Source organism: Chionomys nivalis, chromosome 23 (assembly GCF_950005125.1).
Source record: "Chionomys nivalis chromosome 23, mChiNiv1.1, whole genome shotgun sequence".
In the NCBI taxonomy this organism is placed as follows: Eukaryota; Metazoa; Chordata; class Mammalia; order Rodentia; family Cricetidae; genus Chionomys; species Chionomys nivalis.
The window spans coordinates 17,331,147-17,355,029 of NC_080108.1; the positions used below are offsets into that span (position 1 = coordinate 17,331,147).

The 23,883-nt window shown below is 38.9% G+C and overlaps 1 protein-coding gene across 1 annotated transcript in view; it reads right to left on the reverse strand.

Moving 5' to 3' along the window:
- Agbl1 (AGBL carboxypeptidase 1) overlaps positions 1-23,883 on the reverse strand; it is a 661,380-nt gene that overhangs the window by 414,786 nt on the left and 222,711 nt on the right. The window contains exon 18 of the mRNA XM_057756658.1: positions 12,776-12,956. Coding sequence (XP_057612641.1) covers positions 12,776-12,956 — 181 coding nt within the window. The remainder of the gene's footprint in view (positions 1-12,775; positions 12,957-23,883) is intronic.

The window sequence follows — 23,883 nt, forward strand, 5'->3', positions numbered from 1 at the left end:
CATAGAACTGTTTGTGTCTTTAGGAGGCCTTGTATTTCACTAATTACATGGTAGATGAAATGGAAGTTGAAAAACTACATCAAGAGGTGTTCCAGAACAACTCCTATGTATATGTTGAAAGAGAGTTTAGGAGTTGGGGATGCTCTGAGGACACATGCCTAAAGGGGATATTGCCTAAAGAATGATTCTGTGAGTCTCCTTCCATCCTGGTCTGCCTGTTCCCATTTCTTTTCCCTCTAAGAAGGCGGCAGGGTAGGCAAGACAGGGGAGACACTGGAGTGCACTCAAACATCAGAACTTGCTCAGCCAATGAAGGATCAAAACATTTAACAAAACAAACACCTTTTCCCCAGGAGTTTCAGAACCCACTTGATCAATGACTTTGCAACACTGGCTCATTTTTAATTTAATACTTCTGGGAAGTGAGGGAGGGGAGGGCGAAAGCCATCAACTACCGGCACAGTTGGCAAGAAATGGGTATTAGCAGTTGGCAGCATTTATTATCGCTGTTTATGAGGGCATAAATTAGGTTTATGCTGATATAATTAATAACCCCAAATTTGGGAATAATAAATAGTAGTATTTATTCAAATCAGAAATGTCTGTGAAAGGCAAATGGAGTCCTAAAGCACCTGACTCCATCTCCATGTGCGGGCAATGGAGGAGCCCTTGAGAATGCACGCCCAGAACTCCCGGCCCAAATTGATGTAGCATTGCACGTTATGCTAATGGCTTAACAGCAGGACCTTGAGAGTTCCCAGAGCAAATCATTTCCATTCTGATCTCCATGAACAAGTTCATCAGCAAGATTGAGTGTGTCGATTTTCCCCTGAACCAGGGTCCCCATTGTTCTGAGCTCACCCAGTGCCTGCGGTTTATGAACAGAGGAGGATTGACAGTCACAGCCAACACCACGTTTTTTATGGGTTTCCTTGTCTCCTTCCACCTGTCAGGAGAGGTGACAAGAGAGCCAGGAAATTTCCTTCTCGACCATAAGAATTATTGACAGACATTTGCAAAGAAAGAATTTAGGGCAGAAAAAAAAATTTCTTTGATATCTTTTATTTTTAAGTTTACATTTGTGCCTTTCATTTTATGGAGTTGTGGGGAAAATACTATGAGATCAAAATATTCCTTTTACTTGTCCCCTTTGTCTAATAAAATGTCTTAGAACACAGAGTGGACCGAGAGAGACTTCTATCCCTTTTATTTTCCATTGAGGGTGGGAGGTAGATGGGAAAAATTATAGTTCCTCTGACTGGATCAAAGTAACAGATTTTTCCCTTGGTTTGTACATCAGCAAGACAAAGAAAAGAGGAGATAAGATACTCTTCACTCACCTCCCCTCAGAGACGCCAAACACAGGGATACACAAACAGGGCAGGGCCAGAAACTAGTCTAACATTTCATCCAAATATTAAAGCTCTGCTCCATGCCAAAAAACAGAAATATTTCTTAAAAATAAATAAAGTAAAAAATGTCCAGTCACTGTTATCTCTGATGTCGATCAACAATACAAAGGAATAGAAGCAACCCAAATATAGGCTATGTGATCAGTCAGGCATAGTGGTGCACACCTTTAATACCAGCACTTGGGAGGCAAAGGCAGGGGGAACTCTGTGAGTTTGAAGCCAGCCTGGTCTACACAGTAAGTTCAGGACAACCAGAGCTACATAGTAAAACCCTGTCTCATAAATAAACAACAACAAAACTACGTGATCACAGGATTGGGTCTTTAGTTCAGTGGGAGAGTACTTACATGGTTCATGCAGGGCCTTGGTTTGATTCCCAGCACTAAGGAAAGGGAAGGAAAGAGAGGAAGGGAGAAGAAAAGGCAAAGAAGCATGAAAGGGGAGAAGGAGATAGTTATAGGAGGAGGGAAGGATGTGCCACACCAACTCCAGTGTCATCTGTGTGACATGACATATGTATTATGCCGGACGGGAGCTACGTGTCCTATGGGACTAGGCTTCCTGGAGGTCAATGGCAGACAGCCTGGTATTAGCCACCACTGAGGCATAAACAGGTTTCTTGAGTAGCTGGCTATACGGGATATGAGCTTTGCACAAATTCTTTCATAATAATGATAGTCTTTATATATACAAGACAAGGGTCATTTTCTTCAGGAACAGCTCTGGGATAAGGAAGCACAGTATCGGAATGTATAAGACTACAGCAGAACCTTTGTCATACACAGGGATGTATGATGAGCAAGGGAATAGATGGGTTAACGTTGGTAGACAAAGACTGTTATATTATACTTTGAACTTTATAGATAGGCTTGCTAGATCCCAACTCCCATAGTGTCTGCTGCATAAGAAGGTACTAAAAAGTATATTTCAACAGGTGCAGAGAACTGATTAGGCATATTTGGTCACTAGATGAAATAAAGGGTTAGGAAGAGGAAGGGCCATGATAGCGATAATGAGACAGAAACTTTCTATTCATAAGATGAAACCACTTGCCTGAGGTTTACATTCCCAAGGACAAGATTTCCTCTTCTAAGGATGCTTTATGTCTAACACCTGTTCCCGATAATGTACTTTTCTTAAATATTGCCGATGTGACTAAAAGAAGCTCTCATACTGTGCCAACCAATGACACATGACCTTCTGATTTTTTCTTTGTTTGAATACTATATAATGAAAACATGAATTCAGTAAAATCGCAGCAGATTCCAACCACTCTCTTGTGTGTTGTCTCTGTCTGTCATTCATCGAACTTGTGCCTTCCTGTTACCAGGACCCTGCTTCTCCCATGGTCTGAGTGGCTCCCCTGAGCCGGTCCATGGCAAGGATGGAGATGATTGACGTGTCAGTCACCTTTTCAGTCCTCAGGAACACTGAAGAAGTTCTACTAAAGGAACCCATGATTGGTACAGATTCAACTTTCACAGCTGAGTGGGCAAGACCATTAAGAGACCAATGGTCGGTAGACAGGAGCCATATCAGGGAGTTGCAATGCCATGGGCCTACACTGAAGGAAGAACTTCGGGGTTCAACCTTCAAGAGACTATACTGCATTTATATTATCAGCTCTATCAGCCTCTTTCTAGAGAAAAAGAAACAACAACAAAAACAAAGAACCTAAGTGCTTGTCTGAGTCTAAAAAACATATAGAATCTGCTCTTACAGCTTCTCAGCTTGTATATATATATATATATATATATATATATATATACACCTTTCTGATGATATATATATATATATCAAGGTAGGGAGTGGACACAAAGAGACAGAAAAGTAGAAAATGTGTTTGGAAGCAAAGAGATACAGAGACATAGGAACAAAGAAAGTGGCATCAACTCAGAGACACATGCTGGCAGGCTGACCATCCTCTGGTTCCTTCTTGCCCTTTCCCCACCCCAAAGAAGAGCCTGATCTTCAGTCCTTACTTTATTGGAGGATACTGCGGAACTCACATCTGCAGGCATACAAGCGCAGGCCAGGAAACCTATGGAAAGAGGATCGCTCCCTCCCATGCTCTGAAAGTCTTAAAAATATAAATCCTCCCAGCTTAGAGGAAGCCACAGATGCCAAGCTTATTAAGCCTTAGCCTGCTTGAACCACCCAGAAATAAAATCCAGCTCCCTGCATGTCCTTGGTAATTCCTTCAAGAACATGAATAGTGAGCAAAAGAAAGAAGAAAACAGAAGCACTAAGTAAGCATCATACCCACGAAGTCAACTGAACCTGGCTCCTGAAAGACTAAAGCAGAAATGTTTCCTTTTAATTTAACCTGTACTGAAACAGCGCTGTAGTGTATACCAATATAGCATGAATATTTGTCTGAGTATACGTCCAAATGAATATATGTTCATTTCTGATCCAAACCTTTCAGAACTTTTTCTCTGCTATAACTTTGCACATGAGGCACATTTTAGTAGATAGCAAAGTGTTCAGCTACACTCAGTGGGAGATTCAGCAAATAGATATTAGACACATTGTATTAGCAATATATTAGAGTTACAGTCATATTTACCCTATCATGCTGATGCAAATACTAAGACGGATCATGCGCAGTGATCACAGTGAGGCAGACACCCAGCTCCACCATCCATTTTCGGCGGGGACATAAACCTGTGAACTTCATAATAGAGGGAATTCATCCAAATAGACATCAAGAATACAATTTACATAATATTTGATTCTCCTAGCGGGACATGAAAATTCATCTTAAGGAACTAGTAAAATAAATTCATCAAAATGAAACAATACTACCCATCTACAAGTAGTTCATTATGGAGAACTGTTTATGAGCTGTGGTCCATCAATGCTCTAAGATTACTATTTTCAAAATAATAATGATTTCATTCTTTTCCCTGGATGAATTTTTAGTCTATAAGTTACGTCACAGAATATGTTATCTGTGGAAAGCCTAGGTAGATATGATTATATAATTAAATCTGAGAAACAGATGGTAAACTTGGACTAACCGTTTATGGACAAATAACCGAAGAAGCTTTGCCAACAATGTTTTCCTGTGGGATTCGGAAAGACCTTCTATGTTACAAGAGTCTATATGAATGATATTCTTTGGAATTATGCAATATGATACTCCTGAATTGGGATATTTTAAATTTTCTCTTTTTTTCTAAATTTTATGATTGTTCTTAAATTAGCTTACAGAATTACATATTTCCATTCAGGAGTTTAATACACATTTTATTTTGGATGATTCTCCCTCTTCCTAGTCTCCCTCATATCCCTGTCCTCACCTTTTCCACTGTACCTTTTTGTCCCCATTTCTATAAATACTAAATTTTCTACAGAGTATAAACTTACTAAATTTCTTTATTTTTATTAAATATGAGTGAGTGTTTATCTATTTGTATGTATGTGCACTGCATGTATCCCTGGTGCCCATGGAGGCTTAGAAGTGGGCACTTGATCTTCTGGAAATGTTATAGACAGTTATGAGCTACCAAGTAGGTGCTGGGAACTGAAACCAGGTCCTCTGTAAGAGCAGCAAATGTCCTTAGCCATAGAGTACGTATCTTTTGTACCTTTGGAAACAATCAAAATATTCTAATTTTTTAAAACAAAGAAGCTACATACTAAGATATATACCCTTAAGTTGAACATGAGTGGTTTGCCCTCTCAACACTTGCAACGCAAAGACAAGAGGATTGCTATGAGTTTGAGGCCAACCTGGATTGCACAGTGAGTTCCAAGCCAGCCCGGGCTACATAAAACCTGTCTCAAAGAAATACAAACAAAAACAAAACAAGGCAGATGCTGTTGCATATTTGGTAGTTGATTTAGGGGCATCTTATTGTTTGTTATCAAAATCAGATAGTCACACAAAAAGCCTAGAATCCCTCCCGGATTGGCTTCCACAGAGGCCCTATTCTAAAAGACCCTAGAGACAAAGAGGAGGTAATAGAGGGACAAGAATAATTTCCTGTTGCCCATTTTTAATCAACATGACTGGGGCAGCTGCAAACAAGCAGTAGTTATCAATATATCTCCCAGGTACCGCAACTGCTGCACTCCTGCCAAGAAAGCAGCAGCAAGGACTAAAGGGTACTTAGCCTTTGGAGGCAGGCCACTCTACACTCCTTCATTCTCTAGCCTGTGACTCCCTGTCCACTGAAATCCCAACCAGGTCGGTCTCTGACCCAGTTTGCTTTCTTTTGCTGTGATAAATATCATGACCCAAAGCGACACGGGGAAGGCAAGAGTTTGTTTGGCTTACACTTCTATGCCAGGATATCAAAAAGGAAGGCAAGACAGGAACTCAAGTAGGAACCTGGAGGCAGGAAGGAAAGCATAGACTATGAATGGGGGAACCTCCTGTCTCACTACAGCTGGCTAGCTCAGCTACTTTAACTACACAGTCCAAGCCAACCCCGTCAGCCATGGCACTGCCCTTAGTGAGTTGGGCCCTCCTACCTCAACTGAAACTTAAGAAAATGCCTCACAGACATGACCACATGCTAATCTAGTCTAGACAATTTCTCCACTGAGTTTCCATCTTCCCTGTTGGCTCTGGGTTATGTCAAAATGATAGCTGAAGCTAGTTATGAAAGTCTCCACTCAGAATCTTCAACCCCAGCATTTGCAGCAGCATCTCGAGACCCAGGGTTCTGGCACATAGACGCCTCTTTTCCCTTTCCATCATTACACACCTGCTTCTTCAGTTCTTAATCCTTTGTTCTTAATTCTTGCCACACCCTATTGGAACAGTCAGACTTGTACCATTGGTGCAGACCAATTGACCACTGCATTCACTCTCACCATTCACGTCCTGATCATGACGGTTTTACAAATAGAAAACAAGGAATATCTTACAATTTTAATGTCTGAATTTTACGGAACACAACTCTTCAAATGAATTAGCAATTGAACTTACTATTAGCTACTGTTCTTTTGGGAATTTCACTCTGACAGCCACTTTTCCCCTTCACCAATTTGGGGCATGGACGCTTCCTTTAAATTACATTGGAGAAGCTGAAATAAGAGTGAAATGCTTGTGAACATTTAACTGAAGAATAATTGATATAATGGAAGATAACTACTCAAAAAAATTTAGACCATATTATCAGCTGTTCTCAGCCTCAAGCGGCCAGTTGAGAGACTGTCTCCTGTGGTCTCTTCCATGTAACATACGTCATCTTTTCCCAAAACCCAAACGGACCTCCTGAATCCTCTCCATTTGAGCTTCTCCTCTTTCCTTTAAGGGTGTATCTTTCAAGATTCTTTCCCTGTTCCTGAATTTTTCTTGTTCAGGATTATCGACAATGGGAATCAACACCCCACTTAATAAACACAGACAGCTCTAGCCACATTGAGACATCTTTGTGGGGAAGAGCATCGCGTATCCCAGAGAAAACAACACGTACGTACTGTATAATCCTAACCAGGTGAGAAGGCAGCCGATGTAAAACTAAGGCTGAATTTCTCATGAGTCACTGCTCTTTGGGAGTTCTGAGAATATCTTCCTTTCTTGTTTGTTCAAATGAAAGGGGAAATAGCACACACACAAAATAGTCTTCTATTTAAATGCAACAAATCTGAGAAACCAAAAAGTCTAAGAATCCTCAGGGTGTTAGTATATTCAGGATGCTTTCAACACATTGGAAAGTAGAGCTGTGGTCAACATGGAGTGGAAGAAGCATGGGCAAAGCCCAGTGGCAAAGCGAGCCCTCTGTGACCCTGAACAACAGAGGGAAAAAGAACACAGAATGACCAAAGGAAGAAGAGTGCTAGGACAATAAGGATTCACAGGCAGCTAAGTGATGTTTACATCCCAAATTTGGCAGTAACGGGGAAAGACATTGTCTCTCATAGAAAGAGCTGGCAAAGGCAGAACATTAAGACCTAAGCCAAACTGGGGATTCAAATTCCATGAAGAACTAATAGTATACCAGTCAGTTGGTTCATCCTGTGCCAAGAGGGCAGAAAACTGGAAAAGGTTTTGCCTTAGTTCATCCTAGGTACCTTAAATATGAATGTCTACGTTAATAAGACTAATTTTATAATACATCTGTGGTGGGGGCAATGCTTTCTCAAAGTGGGGAAGAGACAATATGTTAAAACTAAGCAGGTTTTAGAGCATACAAGCTTGGTTCAAATGCTTGGTATGTCACAAGTTCATCATGTAATTTGGGCATCTCTCTCTCTCTCTCTGAATGTACATGTGCATGGAAGTGTGTGCAAATGTATGTATGTATGCCTGTGTTTGGGTATGCTTATTACCTGCCTGTGTGTGAAAGCGTGCATGTGTAATGAATTATCTTGCCTATTTCTTGCCCATTTCTGCCTCATTTCACTTTTTTTTTTTTTTTTGGTCTGGGTTTCCTTATTGTTTTAAGGAACAGAATTAAATACTATGTAAGAACCCCTCCTCCAATATCCCAGATACAATATTTTAAGAATCTGCGTTTTAAAGACACAGATTCTACCCTGTATCTGTAACACAAGATATTCAATCTACATCTAATACTTAATCTCTTGTGCTCAAGTGTGCTTATCTATAAATTGTCTACAAAAAGACCTACATTATTTTGGTCATACTGAGAATTAAATGAGACAATATAAGTAAAATAACTAGGTACTTTCATGGGTCATAAAAGGTATTGAGTGATTCTGTTTGCTAGGTAAGGTCCATAAGTGATCTTGTTGTAGTAAGGTAAAGCCTTCATAGGCCAAAGTAGAATAGACTATTGGCCCTCGCTTCTAATGGTCCCAGGATTGTTAGGATTGTTGAAAATGTTTATGTGATCTTTATAGTTTGATTTGTTCCCTCTAGTACATCCAGCTATTACTTTTTTAACACCTGGCTGTGTTTGTTTGTACTAGACCCTGTGCTCATTACTGTTGCTTGTGTGTGTTCCAAAATGCCTCTGGAAGAAGATAATTGCGTTCATGGAGTTGTATATACTCCGAGGATCAATATGCTCAGTCCTGTGAACAAGGCATTAGGTTCTGTGTTGGCAATGTGAGAACTATGCCGTTGCTACCGTCATCACCAAAATTTGAAGAATAAGGGTCAGGCTTAACTTTTCCCTCCCTTAGCTCTCTGACTAATTTATAGTATCTTTACCTACTTATCAGCTTGGAAGCCATCTGCCTTCTCCTCTATCCCAACTATATTCTACCTGCCAGTCCTCCTGATTTAATCTGAGTTTCTGACTCCCCATACTCTTCTGCCCCACCTTAGGAAGAATTATGAGTCTCAGAACTGCTGCCTTTGTCCAGTCTTACTGAGAACTCAGCCTAATTCAATACATTTTCCCAGCCGGCAGATGGGAAATTGTTTCTTTTGGAATTCATCAGAACAGATACGTCTTTGTGTTTGTTTCTCTGTTCAGACTTGCTAAGAGATCCTTGACTTGGCAAGACTCGCTCTGTTTTTCTTGCTAGAAAGTCCTGGCTGTGTCTCCCTGACCGCTATTATCAAAATCTCCCAGCCGTCCTCAGGGGCTCCATCCCCACTGCCACAAAAGGAAACTGCTCTGTTATTACACGTGTTTGTAAGCTCCATGGAGGTCCATGATAAGTTTTAAATTAAATGTTTCTTGCGGGGTTGGGGAAATCCATTGATCAGCGAAGCACTGGCCTTGCAAGCATTAGAAGGTGAGTTTGGTCCCCAGAACCAACATTAGAAACAGAGAAATGCCAAGTATGACATCTAGCACTTGAAATTCCAGAATTGGAAGAATAAAAACAGGTCGATCACTGGGGTTCCCTTGTCAGTCAGCCTACTTGGTAAGTCCCATAACAGTGAAATATAAGATGGACGATATATTATTCAAGGTTCTCTAAAGGAACAAAACTGATAGAAATATGTGTTTGTGTATGTATACAAAATATGTGTATGAAAAATATGAATGATCATATTGTATTCTTATATAATATACTATATAAGCATAATTTATTATAAAGAATATGATGATTATATATTTATATATGATATAAGTTACATAATATTTATTTTATATTTTATATATATTGAAAGGGTATTTACTAGAATGACTGCCAGACTATGGTCTAAGTAGTTCAAAAATAGCTCTATCCCAATCAAAAGGCCAAGAATGCATTATCCACTTAATGAACAAGACAGGATGTCTCAGCAGTCCCAATCTGATATTGGGGTTCCAGGAAATTCTGGGAGAGAGCTGGATTCAGTTGTATACGTAGATTCTAATACCAATGATGGAATGCCTCAGCAACAGGAGAGATGAGCTTGCCAGATAAAGTGAAGGAAAGCAGGCAAAACAATTCCTCCTTTCACGTCATGAGAAGGCATGTCTCCTGACCTCAAATGATCCCGTTAAGAGAATTCCTCACAGGTTTGCTCAGACACTTGGGTTTCAGTTGATCCTAGATGTAGTCAAATTGACAACCAAAATTCTCCACCAGAGATGACATCTAAGGAACAACACCCAAGAGTGTGCTTTAGTCTCCTCATGTATGCACACATATGCGTGTGCACAAACACCTGAACACACACATATAAACAAACACACAAGTGCACAAAGTGCAGTCCAGCTATAAGTGCCACGCCGGCACTTGGATTCACTAATATTATTCAAAGGTCATCTCCTTGTTAGTCAGATTAATACAGAGCACTTGCATCACTTAAGATCTCTGTGAATAAGCATTTTGTCCAGAGAAAGTCAGTGCCCTTCTGGACATCGGGAATGACAATCTTAAATAAAGTTTAGGTGAATTGCTTCAAGTTAGGAGAATACTTCCCATGGGAGAATTCGAACTGTACCGGAAGAATTTGATCTATACATAGAAGACTGACTGTAATAGGTGACGTTCAAAGGGTAAAGACTGAAATGGGATAAAATTCACATCTACCTAACTGTACATAGGCATGACCTGATGGTGGAATATCGATCACAGAAGGAACTTGAATGAAACTTAGATGAAGCAGATGTTAGGTCTGTTCTGAAATGGACTCAGGATCTTGAGGTTCAAGCTTTTTATTGTGAAATGCCATGCATTCATGGCAGCATTGAGTCCTTTCATAACGATGTGCTATGGTCTGCAGATCATTCTATCTGTGGAAAGTGTTATGATTTCCAATTATTCTTCTGCTATCCTTGCTTTGTTCAGTCTGAGATATCTACAAAGTGCTTTAGGCTCTATGATGAAAGATGCTATATAAATAAAAAGAGCAATCAGAGTCATAATAAATAATAGTAATGATGATGAATGCCCTTGTCACTATGAAGAAGCTGCACTGCCATTTGGGAAACAAAGTAAGCAGCTGTGAGCTGGAAACAATGTGCACACCAGCCAAGAGGCTCCACAGTGACTGAAACCCCATTAACCTTGACCAAAGACCTGGAGCAAGTCCTAATTTGGAAGGATGAGCATTTGAAATGGAAAGAGCTCTAACACTTAATTCCTGAGCTTGAATATTACTTTGAGTATGTGAGACTTTTCTTTTTCTTTTTCAGAAAAGTCCATCAGGAGCACACTGTCTTCTTCCACCAAAGGAGAAAACTAAGCAGGTCAGGGGACAGCCAGAGGTCCCATTCAGCTAACACCCCAATCCAATACTCTTTCCAATTTCTTTCTGACCCCAGACAGTTCCATAGAAAGAAGTGAGCCAAGTTGGACAACAAAATTTCCAAATGGGATCATGTCCCTCAAGTTACCTGCCTTTGTTATTTTCCATCCATTTAGACTGAGAAAGACTGCTAGTAAAAATTCTTGTCCACTCAAGCAGCGAGCAACCAGAGATCTACTATGGACTTGGAGGAACACATGGTAGGAGTCAGACAAACTCTGGGTGGCATTAAAAGACGCCACTCCAGAACCTGGTGCAGACTAAGATCCTAGAGGCCTCTTTGTTGCTAGAGGAGACTGATAGGCTTCAGGGAAGACCCTGGACTCCTGACTCTCAATGCAGTCAACACTGAGAAAAAGGATCTTATGATCCTCATCAAACAAAATCTCCTCCTAGTAAATAAGAAATAAATGAATAAATCAATGACTAAGCAAGAAAGAAGAGAAGCAAATAAATAAATAACAGCTGTGAACTATTGAACTAACCTAGCTGTGCTAACCTGATGTACTATGTACAGACTGGTACACTTCCTTTCCTTTCATGTCTTCTTCTCTTCATTTATACTTCTTTCTTTCATTCATTCCTTCATTTTACATTTATTATAAGTAGTACTATCATAATTTATAGCTTCGACTGGTCTGCGCTGACATGCCTTGACACATTTCATGTTCCTTTTATATTTGTAATCATTACATTCTGAACACTTTAAATTTAATCTGTCTTTATACATATCAAAAGAAAGTCTGTTGGAGTTGTTCAACATTTGATTTCCTTTCTTAAAGGAATTAACCATTTTATTTTCTTATACCACTCTTGTTTGTTTAAGTCACTTGGTCATTCATAAGCTTTAGTGTTTCATTATGATTTTTTTGTTTGTTTTTCAACACTACGCTCACTTTATTTTCCAAACTCTCTAAATTTAATGTTTGTTTCTTTGCTGATATTTTAAAGTATGATGTTCATTTCAGTCTTTGAAATAGTTTTTTTCCTCTCAGAATTTTCTGCTCATCTTTCATTTTGTTTATCCACGGGACAGAATCGCCACTCTTCCAGGAAAAAGAGCCACCTATTACTAAATAATGCATCTAAACAGGTATGTGTAAAAGTTAGTCCCCACCATTTCCTGGTCATGTGACCTTAGGGACCTCATTTGGGCCTGAGCTCAGACTCTGAGCCCTTTTGACAGAAGGCATCAAATGAAATAGTCTTGTTCCCTGCATGTACTAACGTCTCATCAGCAGAGTGCAAATGAGGATACCACACTTCTCTTTCCAGGCAACATTCCGTTTCATCAAAATGAAACTCCAGAAACCATAAAACATAACTGAACAAATATTTCTTTACACTTAGAACTAAGAGTAATATAAAATTATTGGTAGTCAACATGAAGCCTCAGACTGAGCCCTGAAAGGTCCCTGGTTCGCCATGTGATCCGAGTGAGTTGTTGGGACCTGGACACCAGCGCCCTTCTTCATGGATGAAGCACTGGAGTAGGTTAGCTGGGTAACTGTCTGCTACCAAATGTTTGTGTTCTCACAGATTTCTATTCAAAGAAATACCACGAGACACGCACAAATGTGCATGGAGGACACACTGTTAATTGTTTCAGATAGAAGAGCCCAAGGGAATTCCCTGGAGAATGCCAAGGCCTCTGCTACTATGCCCCCTTGGATGGAGAGCAGTGGGTTATCACAGTAATAAATCAAATGCAGTTGTGGGTCTTTACACCAAGCAGGTGACATACTTGCCGTTGATGACACCATCTGGGTTGAGCATAGGGATGATCTTGAACACGAAGTTTTCCCTCAAGAGCTTTGCCACAGGGTCACTGCTGACTAGAAACTCCAAGGTCCCCTTCATCACCCAGCTGCCATTGCTTTCTCCTGGGTGAACTCGGGCTGTGATCACCTGATATGGACGACAGCCTGCAGGAAAGGGGGCACAAGAGATTAAGCCTAGGTATGATTTCCATTTCCATCTGGATCAATGACCAAAAGGAACAGAAATGTACCTGAAGGATGTGAAATACAAAGCAAGCCACTTGTTTCTAACATATATGATCTACATTTATTCATTTTCTATCTGCCTCCAGAAGCCGCAGGATTCAAAGACTGAGGCCATCAAGGTTCTAGGGCTGTTATCACAGCAAAGTAATTTGTGGTAAGATAAAAAGTCACAAACCAACTCTCCAGAGTCCATTCTCAAGATGCTGGCAATCAAATATCTTTCACTGAATTGTACCTTCATCATTTACGAGCTTTGAGATTTTAAGCAAATAACTTAATCAAAAGATTAAATGGCCACCTCCTCATCTGTAAAATGGGGATATTTATAACAATGACCTCATGTAGTTAGAGAAACAAAAAATGTAAATAGAAAATGTCAAATATAGTTCCTCCTACTCAGCCCATGTTAGCTCACACCTTACTCGCCTGCGGTCTAGGAGAAGAATGAACCCTTCCATTCCCTAGCAGAGCTAGAAAGCAAGGAGGGAAGTTATGGACAGATGATTGTAAGACACTAAATCTGATCTTTGAAAGGAAGGGCGGAACACCTGTTTAGATGCATGATGTGGGGTGTCCTTCTGTACAAGTGTTGCTTTTATTGGCTAATGAATAAAGCTTTCTCGGCTAATCGCTTAGCAGAATAAAGCCAGGTGGGAAATCCGAGCAGAGACACAGAGAAAAAGAAAGTCGAGTCAAACAGACTCCAGCCAGCCACTGAGGTAACAGGACATGCAGAAAATAAAGTGATACCATGGCCATGTGGCAGCACGTAGACTAATAGAAATGGGTTAATTAAAAATGTAGGAACTAGCTAGAAATACACCTCAGTCACTCACCAAACAGTGTTGCAATTAATATAGTTTCTGGGGAGGTCTGGGTAGCTGGGAAACAAAAGTGCAGACTCTGTTTATAGACGCACTGTTAAGGTGACATCCTTCACTTGGTAAAGTGGGTAAGTAAAGGGAATACCTCATCACAGGAAGCATACCGACTGGATAGATCTAATGAAGGCTACATTGATGTTGGAAGAATATGCTCGCTGCTCTGCCTTTTTTTTCTACAGAAGACACCTGAAGCACCTCAGCCTGGAGATGTGTTCATCGGCCATTTCTGGGCTCAAGTGGACAGTTGCTTATTTGCCTGTTTTTGTGGTGCTCAGACTTCACCTAATGCCTTACATAGGCGAGGCTAGGTTCTACTGCTGCACTGTGTGCCCAGCCTGGGGAAAGTGCTGTGACCAGCTACTAATGTGTATCCTCCACGTGCTGGGAGACAAAGGAGGAAGGAAAGCATCACATCATCGACTCACTTTTGCCAAATGTAAACCCTTGGCCACATCTGGGCATGGATTTTTCTGGCTCCCTTTTCATCTTGTATCCTCACCTGATTCTGGGCTGTTCCTAATCTTGCTCTAATAACAACGACTGTTGCTGAGCATAAATAAATGTAGTAACTAAACAACCTAAAAGTTAATATATATATGTATATATATATATACATATATATATATACACACACACACACAAACAGTTTGAATTAACCACATTAAATGAGGTCTTTCTGCTCTTCAACAGCAGATCTTTCTTGGCTATTTTTTTTTAAGGAAACAAAACTTATCTCTCGTTACACACAAAGAAATAAAAAACAGAATAACTATTGATCACAGGGCTGAAGGTCAGACAACAGAATATACCAATGAACCTTTATAATACTGAATTATGCTAATATCACCAATTAAGACCAAAAAAAAGACCCTGTCTGTCTCTTTCATATTCCTGCCACCAGTCATTGATCCACTGAGGTCTAGACTAGACAGAAAGGGCTTAGATCAAGGCGCCTTTACTGACTACAGCGAGAGCAGCTTGCTTCAATTCTTTGGAGGTCATCTATACATTAGAGGCAATTTTCAGCTATGCATTTCCTTAAGCAAGTATCTTGAATCTATTCCAGGAACTGTGGCCGACACTCAGTAGTAAAAAGTCAAATAAATTAAGGACCTTGTTCTAGAAGAGGCCATAGCATCTGTCAGTAGTGACACATAGGCAAGCAAATAATGACAAGGACCTAATGGAGGTGTGCACTGAGTACCAAAAATAGGTCTGAGAAGGGAAGGACATTTCCAGGATATGATGGTATTTGGACTGTCTTAAAGCTTAAGTAATGTTTGACCAGACAGAGAAGGTTAAATGATCTTCCTGAGAACATGCAACATGAAAAAAATTAGAAAAAGTCAGTGCACTACAAAATGAAAAGATGCCATGGTGACCGAAGCAAAGGGCTGTAGGGAAGGAAGCATGAGTTTACAAACGATTCCCTTGTACATGCATTTGTCAGGATGGGGGCAGGAATAACATTTCTTCTGTAGGTTAAATATTCTTAACAATAAAGTTAGCATGGCACTGGTAGGCTGTGCCTAGTAAAGGGGTATACTGCAAAATTGCCAGTGACCAATAAAAGAGATGTTTTGTATTTATGATATTAAACATGGTACAAACTACTGGTTGCCTATGTATCAGACTTTCACTTCTCTTCTTCTAACTGCCAGAGACCTGACTTGGGACAGGGGTAGAGATTTTTCCCAGAATAAAATACTCAGCTTCACTATATGCTTGTCAGTGGCAAGTCTATAAAAAAAATGGTCATTGAGATAAAGATGTTAGCAGAAGGGTCTTACTGGAAATCTGATCAAAAGGGGATATTTACACTTTATAAATAAGTACTGCTTGTAAGATCTGTCCCATGTGCTTTTTCTTCCTCTCTTCCTCACAGAGGTAATATCTCAAGGGAGAAAGCCACCTTGAGTATTGGTGATTGAGATACATGGTAAGTATGGTGAATGTCAGGCAAAAAGAATGATGGTTCTTGGTAAATTCTTTAAGCCACTACATGCCTTCACTGGCTTTTCTAGTATGTCTGGGAATGTAGGAAAAAAGAAAAGAAAAGAAGTGTAATATGATTTCCATTGCATACTTTTAAAATCTACCATATTAATATAAGACTAGGTATAAAAATCATAATGCTTTGAATGGCATTCATTCAGATATGCTTTCTGCAATGAGGTAGAAAGAGAAGGTTGTAATGAAAAGAATATTTGAGATACATTCCAGAAAAGAGCAATGGCAAAGCACTGGTTTCAGAAGAAAGCCTAGACTGGAGATGGAGCTCAGGTAGTAGAACGCTTGCCCAGCATGGAGGAATCCCTGGATTCTATCCTTGGTACCACTTAAACCTGGGAGGTAGAAATCGGAGAATTAGAAGACTCCTGTCATCCTCAGCTGTGCAGGGAGTTCAAGGCCAGCCCGGACTACTGTGAAACCTTATCTAGGAGAAAAAGGAAAAGACAAAGGAACAGAGGAAAGCAAAGAAGAGGGGAGTAAAAAGACCCATGTGGTGATTTAGCCTCAGAGGAAGGGTGTGCCAAAAGGTGTTTTAGAAATGAATTCTGTTATACAGACAATGCATTTGCATGATAAGCTGTTTGGTATGGTGGCCTGGGAAAAGCTTAGAGGATCATATTCCAGGGTTCAAACTTATCTCATTATTTTTTCACTTGAAAATAATTTTGTCAGTTTTGGAGGAAAATGAACACTGGATATCCTAGGTTTGTCCAAAGATGCTATTGCAGGATACCATGAACTGGGTTACTAACATACAACAGGGATTTATTTCTTAGCACCCTGAAGGTTCAAACCTATGATCAAAGTGACAACATTTGATGTCTGTTGATAGCCTGCCTCATGGTTTCCAGAAAACTATGTCTTCATATGACAGAGAGGACAAGAGAGATCTTCAGTATCCTTTTTATTAGAGTTCTAATCCCATTTATGAGGTCAGGGCCCTTCTCAAAGGCCCCACCATGGTTTTCACATTTATAATTACAACATGACTTTTGGTGGAAAGTAAGGATTCAGTTCATAACATATTGGGTGTTCATGTATGGCTAATCATTAACTAGAATTTGTAAACAAGCATGTTGGATAGGAAAGATTCACTGTTCACTAACAGCACAATTGAAATCAACCAGAGGTCAGGTTTTTCACTATGTCATTTCTTCAGTCACTTTTATTCTTCCCAAATCAAGCTGTGTTGGCAGCCAATACAAAACTTGCAGGGAAATAAAGAGGCTTGATGGGTATGCACCCAATCAGTAGCTTATTTTCAGCTCTGTAATTGCATATTACTCTCTTTGTGCATTTAGACCATGCTCACTGGCAACACATTAGATAACAATAGCAAGTTCTAGCCCCATAAGAAGAAGAAATAAAAATTCGCTTATGCTCTTGCAGATTTCTGATAGCAACAGGAGCCACTTGGCTTCGACTACCTTTATAACCATTATAATACAACATGGGAGTCAATGGCCCAACTCAAGATCTTACGGAGAGGCTTTTGGCTTTGTGTCTGTTTCCCTAGGAGAGTTGGGTGGGCAAGTTATTATGCTGTAATCCATCACAATACTGAGCAGGCTGTTCTAGCATCTTGAACATGTAAACGGGAAACTGTGGGATCTAATGAAGATGTAAGCAGAGTTTCAGTCACTCACATTGGTTTTCCTCTATTCCCCTCTGTGATTTAAGACAATTCTACAGTGATGCTGGTGACTTCAACTTTAAGGACCAGTGAGCTGTAGCAGCAAATGGCACTCTTGAGAGCTCATAATAGCTAACAGCTGTAAAGAGCATGAAACACGCATGCCAGGAGGTTTTCCCTTGTAATTGATGACTTGGGCCTCAGTAAATCATTTTTGCAGGACGACCAAACACACCCGATACTTATATTCACTTTTTATCCACTCTGAATTTCTTGAAATCGATTCAAGGGACCATGCCAACTTATGGGATATCAATAATTTGTCCACATCTTAAATGCAAAAGTTAAACCGTGAGTTCATGACAGTGATAGTGATATCTGTAAAGAAAAATTAGGACACAGTATCGACTTGAACAATGGCCAAGAGATATTAGCCTATTAGCTTATGAGAAGTTGAGGGGAAAATAAAGACATGCTTTTCCACATGTGTACCCAATTATATGAACATCCATTTGTATTTTTTCCTTCCTTTTCTGCTCTTACTGGCATTCTGCAGGGTAGCACACATTACAAGAGAAATATAATAATTCTTTTTTCAAGAGAAATTAAAAGAAAAGAGAGTCAGCACAGAGAGTTACCACCCAATAAGACCAGAGAAATTTCTCAAGATAGTCTTAAAGTGGAATACTTGTTATTATATTATGAAGAATGCTTATAACTGGGGGTGACATAGACAGCACCACAGGACATGAGTTGAGGAACTGATACGTAAAAGAATACTATTCAGTCATAGAAAGTATTATGATCTCAAAAATAAAATAATGCTTAAAAGGAAAGCAAACACAAAGCAAGTAAAATATATGAGACTAAAGACAAAAAATACCTCCTTCATCTTTATATTGTTGATAGAAGAATATATCTAAGATAAGATTAAGACAATGAAAAACATAGGAAATAATGTTGCACCAGCGCAGTACCCAACTGTATGAAGTTATAATATCTATTTTAATATATCTATAGAGAGATACCCCTGTTAATGAAAGTCATCCGAGTAATTTTTATGTCTTTTTTATCTTTATCTCTGAAGATGAGTGCTTATATATAAGATTGAAGTATTAACTATACAGAAAAAAGTATGGGAAAGCAGCTACAAACTAGTCTTCTTGTGCATCCACAGGCACATTGTACCACAGGCAGGAGCTTAGGAAATGTCTTGTGGGTGATAGAAGGGACCATAGACAACCATGATGCAGAGGTATGACCTGATAGACTTCCCACTGGAGCTGAAGACACTGAGGTTAAAAGAGAAAGTAGCAATAGTCAGGAAAACATAACTTCAAAATGGCATCATCTAATAAGAATTCCAGCAAACTTAGAAGATGGTGTATAAGAACAGTTTGACCATGGGCCATGGGGTGAAGAAAGAGAAAAGAAATGAGTGGGTGATTCAACTCAATGGGTACAGCCCTTGACACATTAAGTGTAAGGACCTGAGTTTAGATCCCCAGAACCCAAGCTTCTTAGTTAGGGTTTTATTGCTGTGAAGAGACACCATGACCAGAACAAATCTTATAAAGGAAAACATGTACTTGGGGCTGGCTCACACTTTCAGAGGCTTAGCTCATTATCATCATGGTAGGAAACATGGCAGCATGGAGGTAGACATGGTGTTGGAGGAAACGAACCTGTTCCTATCCTTTTGTAAGAGTCTTTTTATTTTATTTTTATTTTTTATTTTCGAGACAGAGTTTCTCGTAGCTTTTGGTTCCTGTCCTGCAACTAGCTCTTCTAGACCAGGCTGGCCTCGAACTCACAGAGCTCTGCCTGCCTCTGCCTCCCGAGTGCTGGGATTAAAGGCGTGCGCCACCACCGCCTGTCCCTTTGTAAGAGTCTTATGTCCAATTATATTAAGTGAAACTTTCACCATTTGTTGAAATGAACATGAGATTTTTCTTATTCTTAATGTACTACAGGAGAGTGGTTGCTTTATTTTTAATTCTTTTATAGCAACTGAAGATACTGAAACATATTCATCATTCAGGTATGATTACCAAGGCACAACCATTCTGTTTCATTATGCACATCAGCTCATCACCTCTCACAAGATTTTTTTTTAAAACAAATTTCAGATATCATATTTTCCAACACTGACCTATTCTTCTTGAGGTTATATCAACAGTGTTCTCCTGAAATAAAACCAACTGGATTATGAAGTATTATCTTTTAATGCAATTCTGGAATCAGTTGTTTCTTTAGGATGTTTGCCTCTGTGTCTCATGAGAAAAGCAGCCAATAATTTTTCTTTTCCGCAATATCCTAGTCAGACTTAGACATCAAAGTTATGATGAACTAGAAAGCATTCCCTCTTTATTTTCTGTGCAAGATTTATAAACGGTTTGAACTTAATAGGAAAAGCAAATTAAATTTGAACAGACATTTCATTTATATAGTTAATATTTTCCTTAAATGTATAGGGAAATTCACTAGTAAAGCTATTTACCCAAGTTTACAATGATACAGATGATTTTAATCTGAATTTAATAATTAACTTATATGATGACAAATGTAAATTGTTTAGAAGTTTTTCAAATTATATGCTAACAAATTCATCTATTTAGATTTTTAGTTTCTCCTTTTGTCAATTTAATAATTAAACATTTTTTACAATTGCAAAATTATAGACATAAAAGCTGTTTTAAAATTTTTGTACTTTTATAATAAAATAAAATACTAATAACTTTTATTTTTATTTCTGATATTGGGGATGTATTGCTTTTCCCTACAAAGGCAACTTATAGAGGAGGTGTTGTTTATTTATATAGAGAGTGGTTTACTGTTCCAAAAAGATAATAATCCATGATGGGAGATTGGAGGATAGGTGGTAACATCTGGAGCAGCAGCTGAGATCTCACCTCTTGAGATCAAGCAGAAAACAGACAACACACTGGTAACTGCCTAGTCTTTTGAAACCTTAAAACTGGCCCCTAGTGACATGCCTCCTCCAACAAGGCCATTCTTCCTAATTTTTCCCGAACAGTTCCACAAGCTAGGGAGTAAGCATTCAAATATAGGAGCCAATGTGGGGTAGGAGGAGTTCTCATTCGAACCACCACAGGGTACTTTATTCCTAATCAGTCTTGAAATGAGCACTGTAATTGTATGCCTTTTCAGGAACCAATTCCTCTTTGCTGACTTTCTTTATTTTAAGAACTGCCATCTTATCTATTCTAGTGTTGTTCTATAATCTTATCTTTGTGATAGCTCATACATACACACACAGAGAGAGAGAGAGAGAGAGAGAGAGAGAGAGAGAGAGAGAGAATAAGCAGAAATAAATGTACTCCAATCCATCCTGTGGGCAAATCCTAGGATCTACTATGAGACTTGAAGACATGGTTTGGGTCCATTGTTGTAGTTGAAAAACATAAAGACAGAAATCCCTATGAGGCTTGTGGTCACCATGACATTGCAACAAAAAAACTAAGGCAAATTAAAATACAACAATCACTTGAAGATATGTGAGCATTCTTAAATAAATAGAAAACCACAGGACATTTTATTTTATTTTATTTTTTTGGTTTTTCGAGACAGGGTTTCTCTGTGGTTTTGGAGCCTGTCCTGGAACTAGCTAGCTCTTGTAGACCAGGCTGGTCTCGAACTCACAGAGATCCACCTGCCTCTGCCTCCCAAGTGCTGGGATTAAAGGCGTGTGCCACCACCGCCCGGCCAACAGGACATTTTAAAGTCAAGAAATGAGGACACTTAAAATTCTCTCAAAAGCTGTACAGCTTGGTCTGTTTGCGGGACTCCTAACAATGGAGCAGGGGCTGTACCTAATGCTGTGGCTGGCTCTTGAGAACCTATTCCTCATACTGATAGCCTTGCCCAGCCTTAATACAAGGGAAGATGCTTAGTCTTACCACAATTTGATAGGCCATGCTTTGTTGATAGTAGGAGACCTGCCCCTCTCTGAACAGAAACAGAGGAGTGATTGAGGCTGGGGGTGAGGGAGGGAAAGGAAGGAGAGGAGGGAGGATAAACTGCCATTGGGATGTAAGATAAATAAATTAAATTAAAATGCTTTTAAAAAGAAAAAAAATGTTTTGTTTTTCATTGATTTCTATTATGATTATTAAATTTTGTCTTTCTTTGGTTCTAACATTTAGTGCCTTGACAAAAATAATTCTAAGATGGAATTTAGTACCAACATATGAAATTTTGTAAATGCAAACATGTTCATAAAAGCTGTTGAAGGATGCAATATTTCTTAAGTGCCGACTGCATGGAATTGGTCGGCAATACTAACATTTTCTATATTCTTGTTAACGTTTAGATCTACTTGTTTATAATTCGCTGAGAAAGGCTTGTGAAAATTCCCCAAGATTATTGTGAGATTGGCTATTTCTCCTTATACTGTTGTCAAGTCTTCACTTATTCTCTGTCCATGGTTAACTGCACACAGAGTTTTGAACCATTCTATGGTCCTGATAGACTGAATGTTTTGTCATTATGGAAGCATTGCGGGCTCTGCTCAGGCAGTTTGCCTAAATGTCTCCTTTGTTTGTATTAATACAGCTGTGCGGTATTTCTTCAGGATTGTATTCACAAATCACATTTTTTAAAAATCTAATTCCAAACTTGCCATCACTTTCCCATCCCTCTTCGTCTGTCAGAGTAACACAAGGCTGGGTACTGTCCTTTCTGCAGCTTGACGCTCTTTTGATTTCTCTCAGCTGGAGCATTTATTCATTTACACTTGTTGCAACGAATGACAGGTGCAAGTTTGATGCTATCCCTTCGTGATTTTGCATTACAGTTGCCTTATCTTTTGTACGAATGACTTCCCTCCCTCTCTCACGTGCATTTGGATTGACTGCTTAGGTGGTTTTTTTTTCCCATTGTTTCTTTGCTTTCTTGATTAGCTTAGTAGTTGCATATCTTTTTATTAATATTCACTTGGTCACCTTAATAATTATAAGATGTACCTTTCCTTGTATTGAAAGAGTCTATTCTGTTTCTACCACATATTAAAATTCATGAGACTTATTTATTGCATTATAAATTCACTATTAGTTTATATTCAGTCACAGATTCATACTTGAAATGATTTTTTTTTAACTTGGTATTGTATTACCAACTTCAAGTGGGTTTCATTATTTCCCATCTGCCTGAAAATCACCCCTTAGAATTTCTTGCAGCAGAGGTTGACTAACCTTGAGTACTCAAGCTTTTTATTTGAGAAAAAAAGCACTCATTTTATTCTGTTTTAAGAAATACATTTGTTGGGCATAGAATCCTATCACACCCTCCGACAAGTTCTGCTTCCTATTTGTCTTCAAGTTCATTTTCCTGGGAGCTAATGAAAAATTAATTGTCTTTAATGATCCTTTTAAAAGTAGCTAGAAATGTATCTTTATTCTTTTTTTTTTGCTAAGATAAGAATGAATTTTTGTTTTCTGTTGATGGCATATATATATATATATTATATATATATATGCATATATATTTTCCAAAGGAAGAAAAGAGAGTCTTTTGTAATTAACAAAATGTTGAACTGTCTTATACATATTTAAGTCTTTTCTTGTTGATTAATCTGTAACATCCAGAGATATAATACTGACAAATACATCATAGAGGCTTTCTTTCCTTACATTTCTAATGTCTTAGATTTCCTCAACACTATAAAAGAGAAAGAGTCTTGAACTCTTACGGGGATTGGTGACTTATCTGGCAATTAACAAGTAATTTTCGCTAGTTCTTTTGAAACAGGACAGACTGGTGCCTAATGAAGAGATTCAGTGTCACCTGGCTACTGAGAAGATCCTTTCTCTAACATGGTTCATCGCTTAGTGCTTCTAGTAAATCTGAGGTAAGAAAAGCGGGCATTATCATTATTCTCTTCCTGCTCGTCAATGTGGAGAGGACAGCAAGGAAGAGAAAAACTAATGCGTTCTGAATCACATTCCAATGTTCTTTTTATTTATCATGTATAGTTCTGTGAACTCTATCAAAACAAACATTGTACCATGAGATCGAAACAAGGGCTACATAAATTATGGAAAAGGAGACGGATTTGGTGTTTTGTTTTGCCTCTTTCTAATGGAAGAGATTTGGCAAAATTAAAATCTTTTGAAATTGTAACTCCAGACCTATAAAGCAAACTCTCTTGTGCCCTTGTGCTGAAGTCTGTGGTTACCAATGGTGACTGTAACATTTCTAGACAAGATCCAAAGATTTTAGTTGGTAGTTTCAATCCCTAGTAGGTCTATTATATTCTTCTGGATTCTTTCAGCAGCTACAAACAGGAAGCAAACTA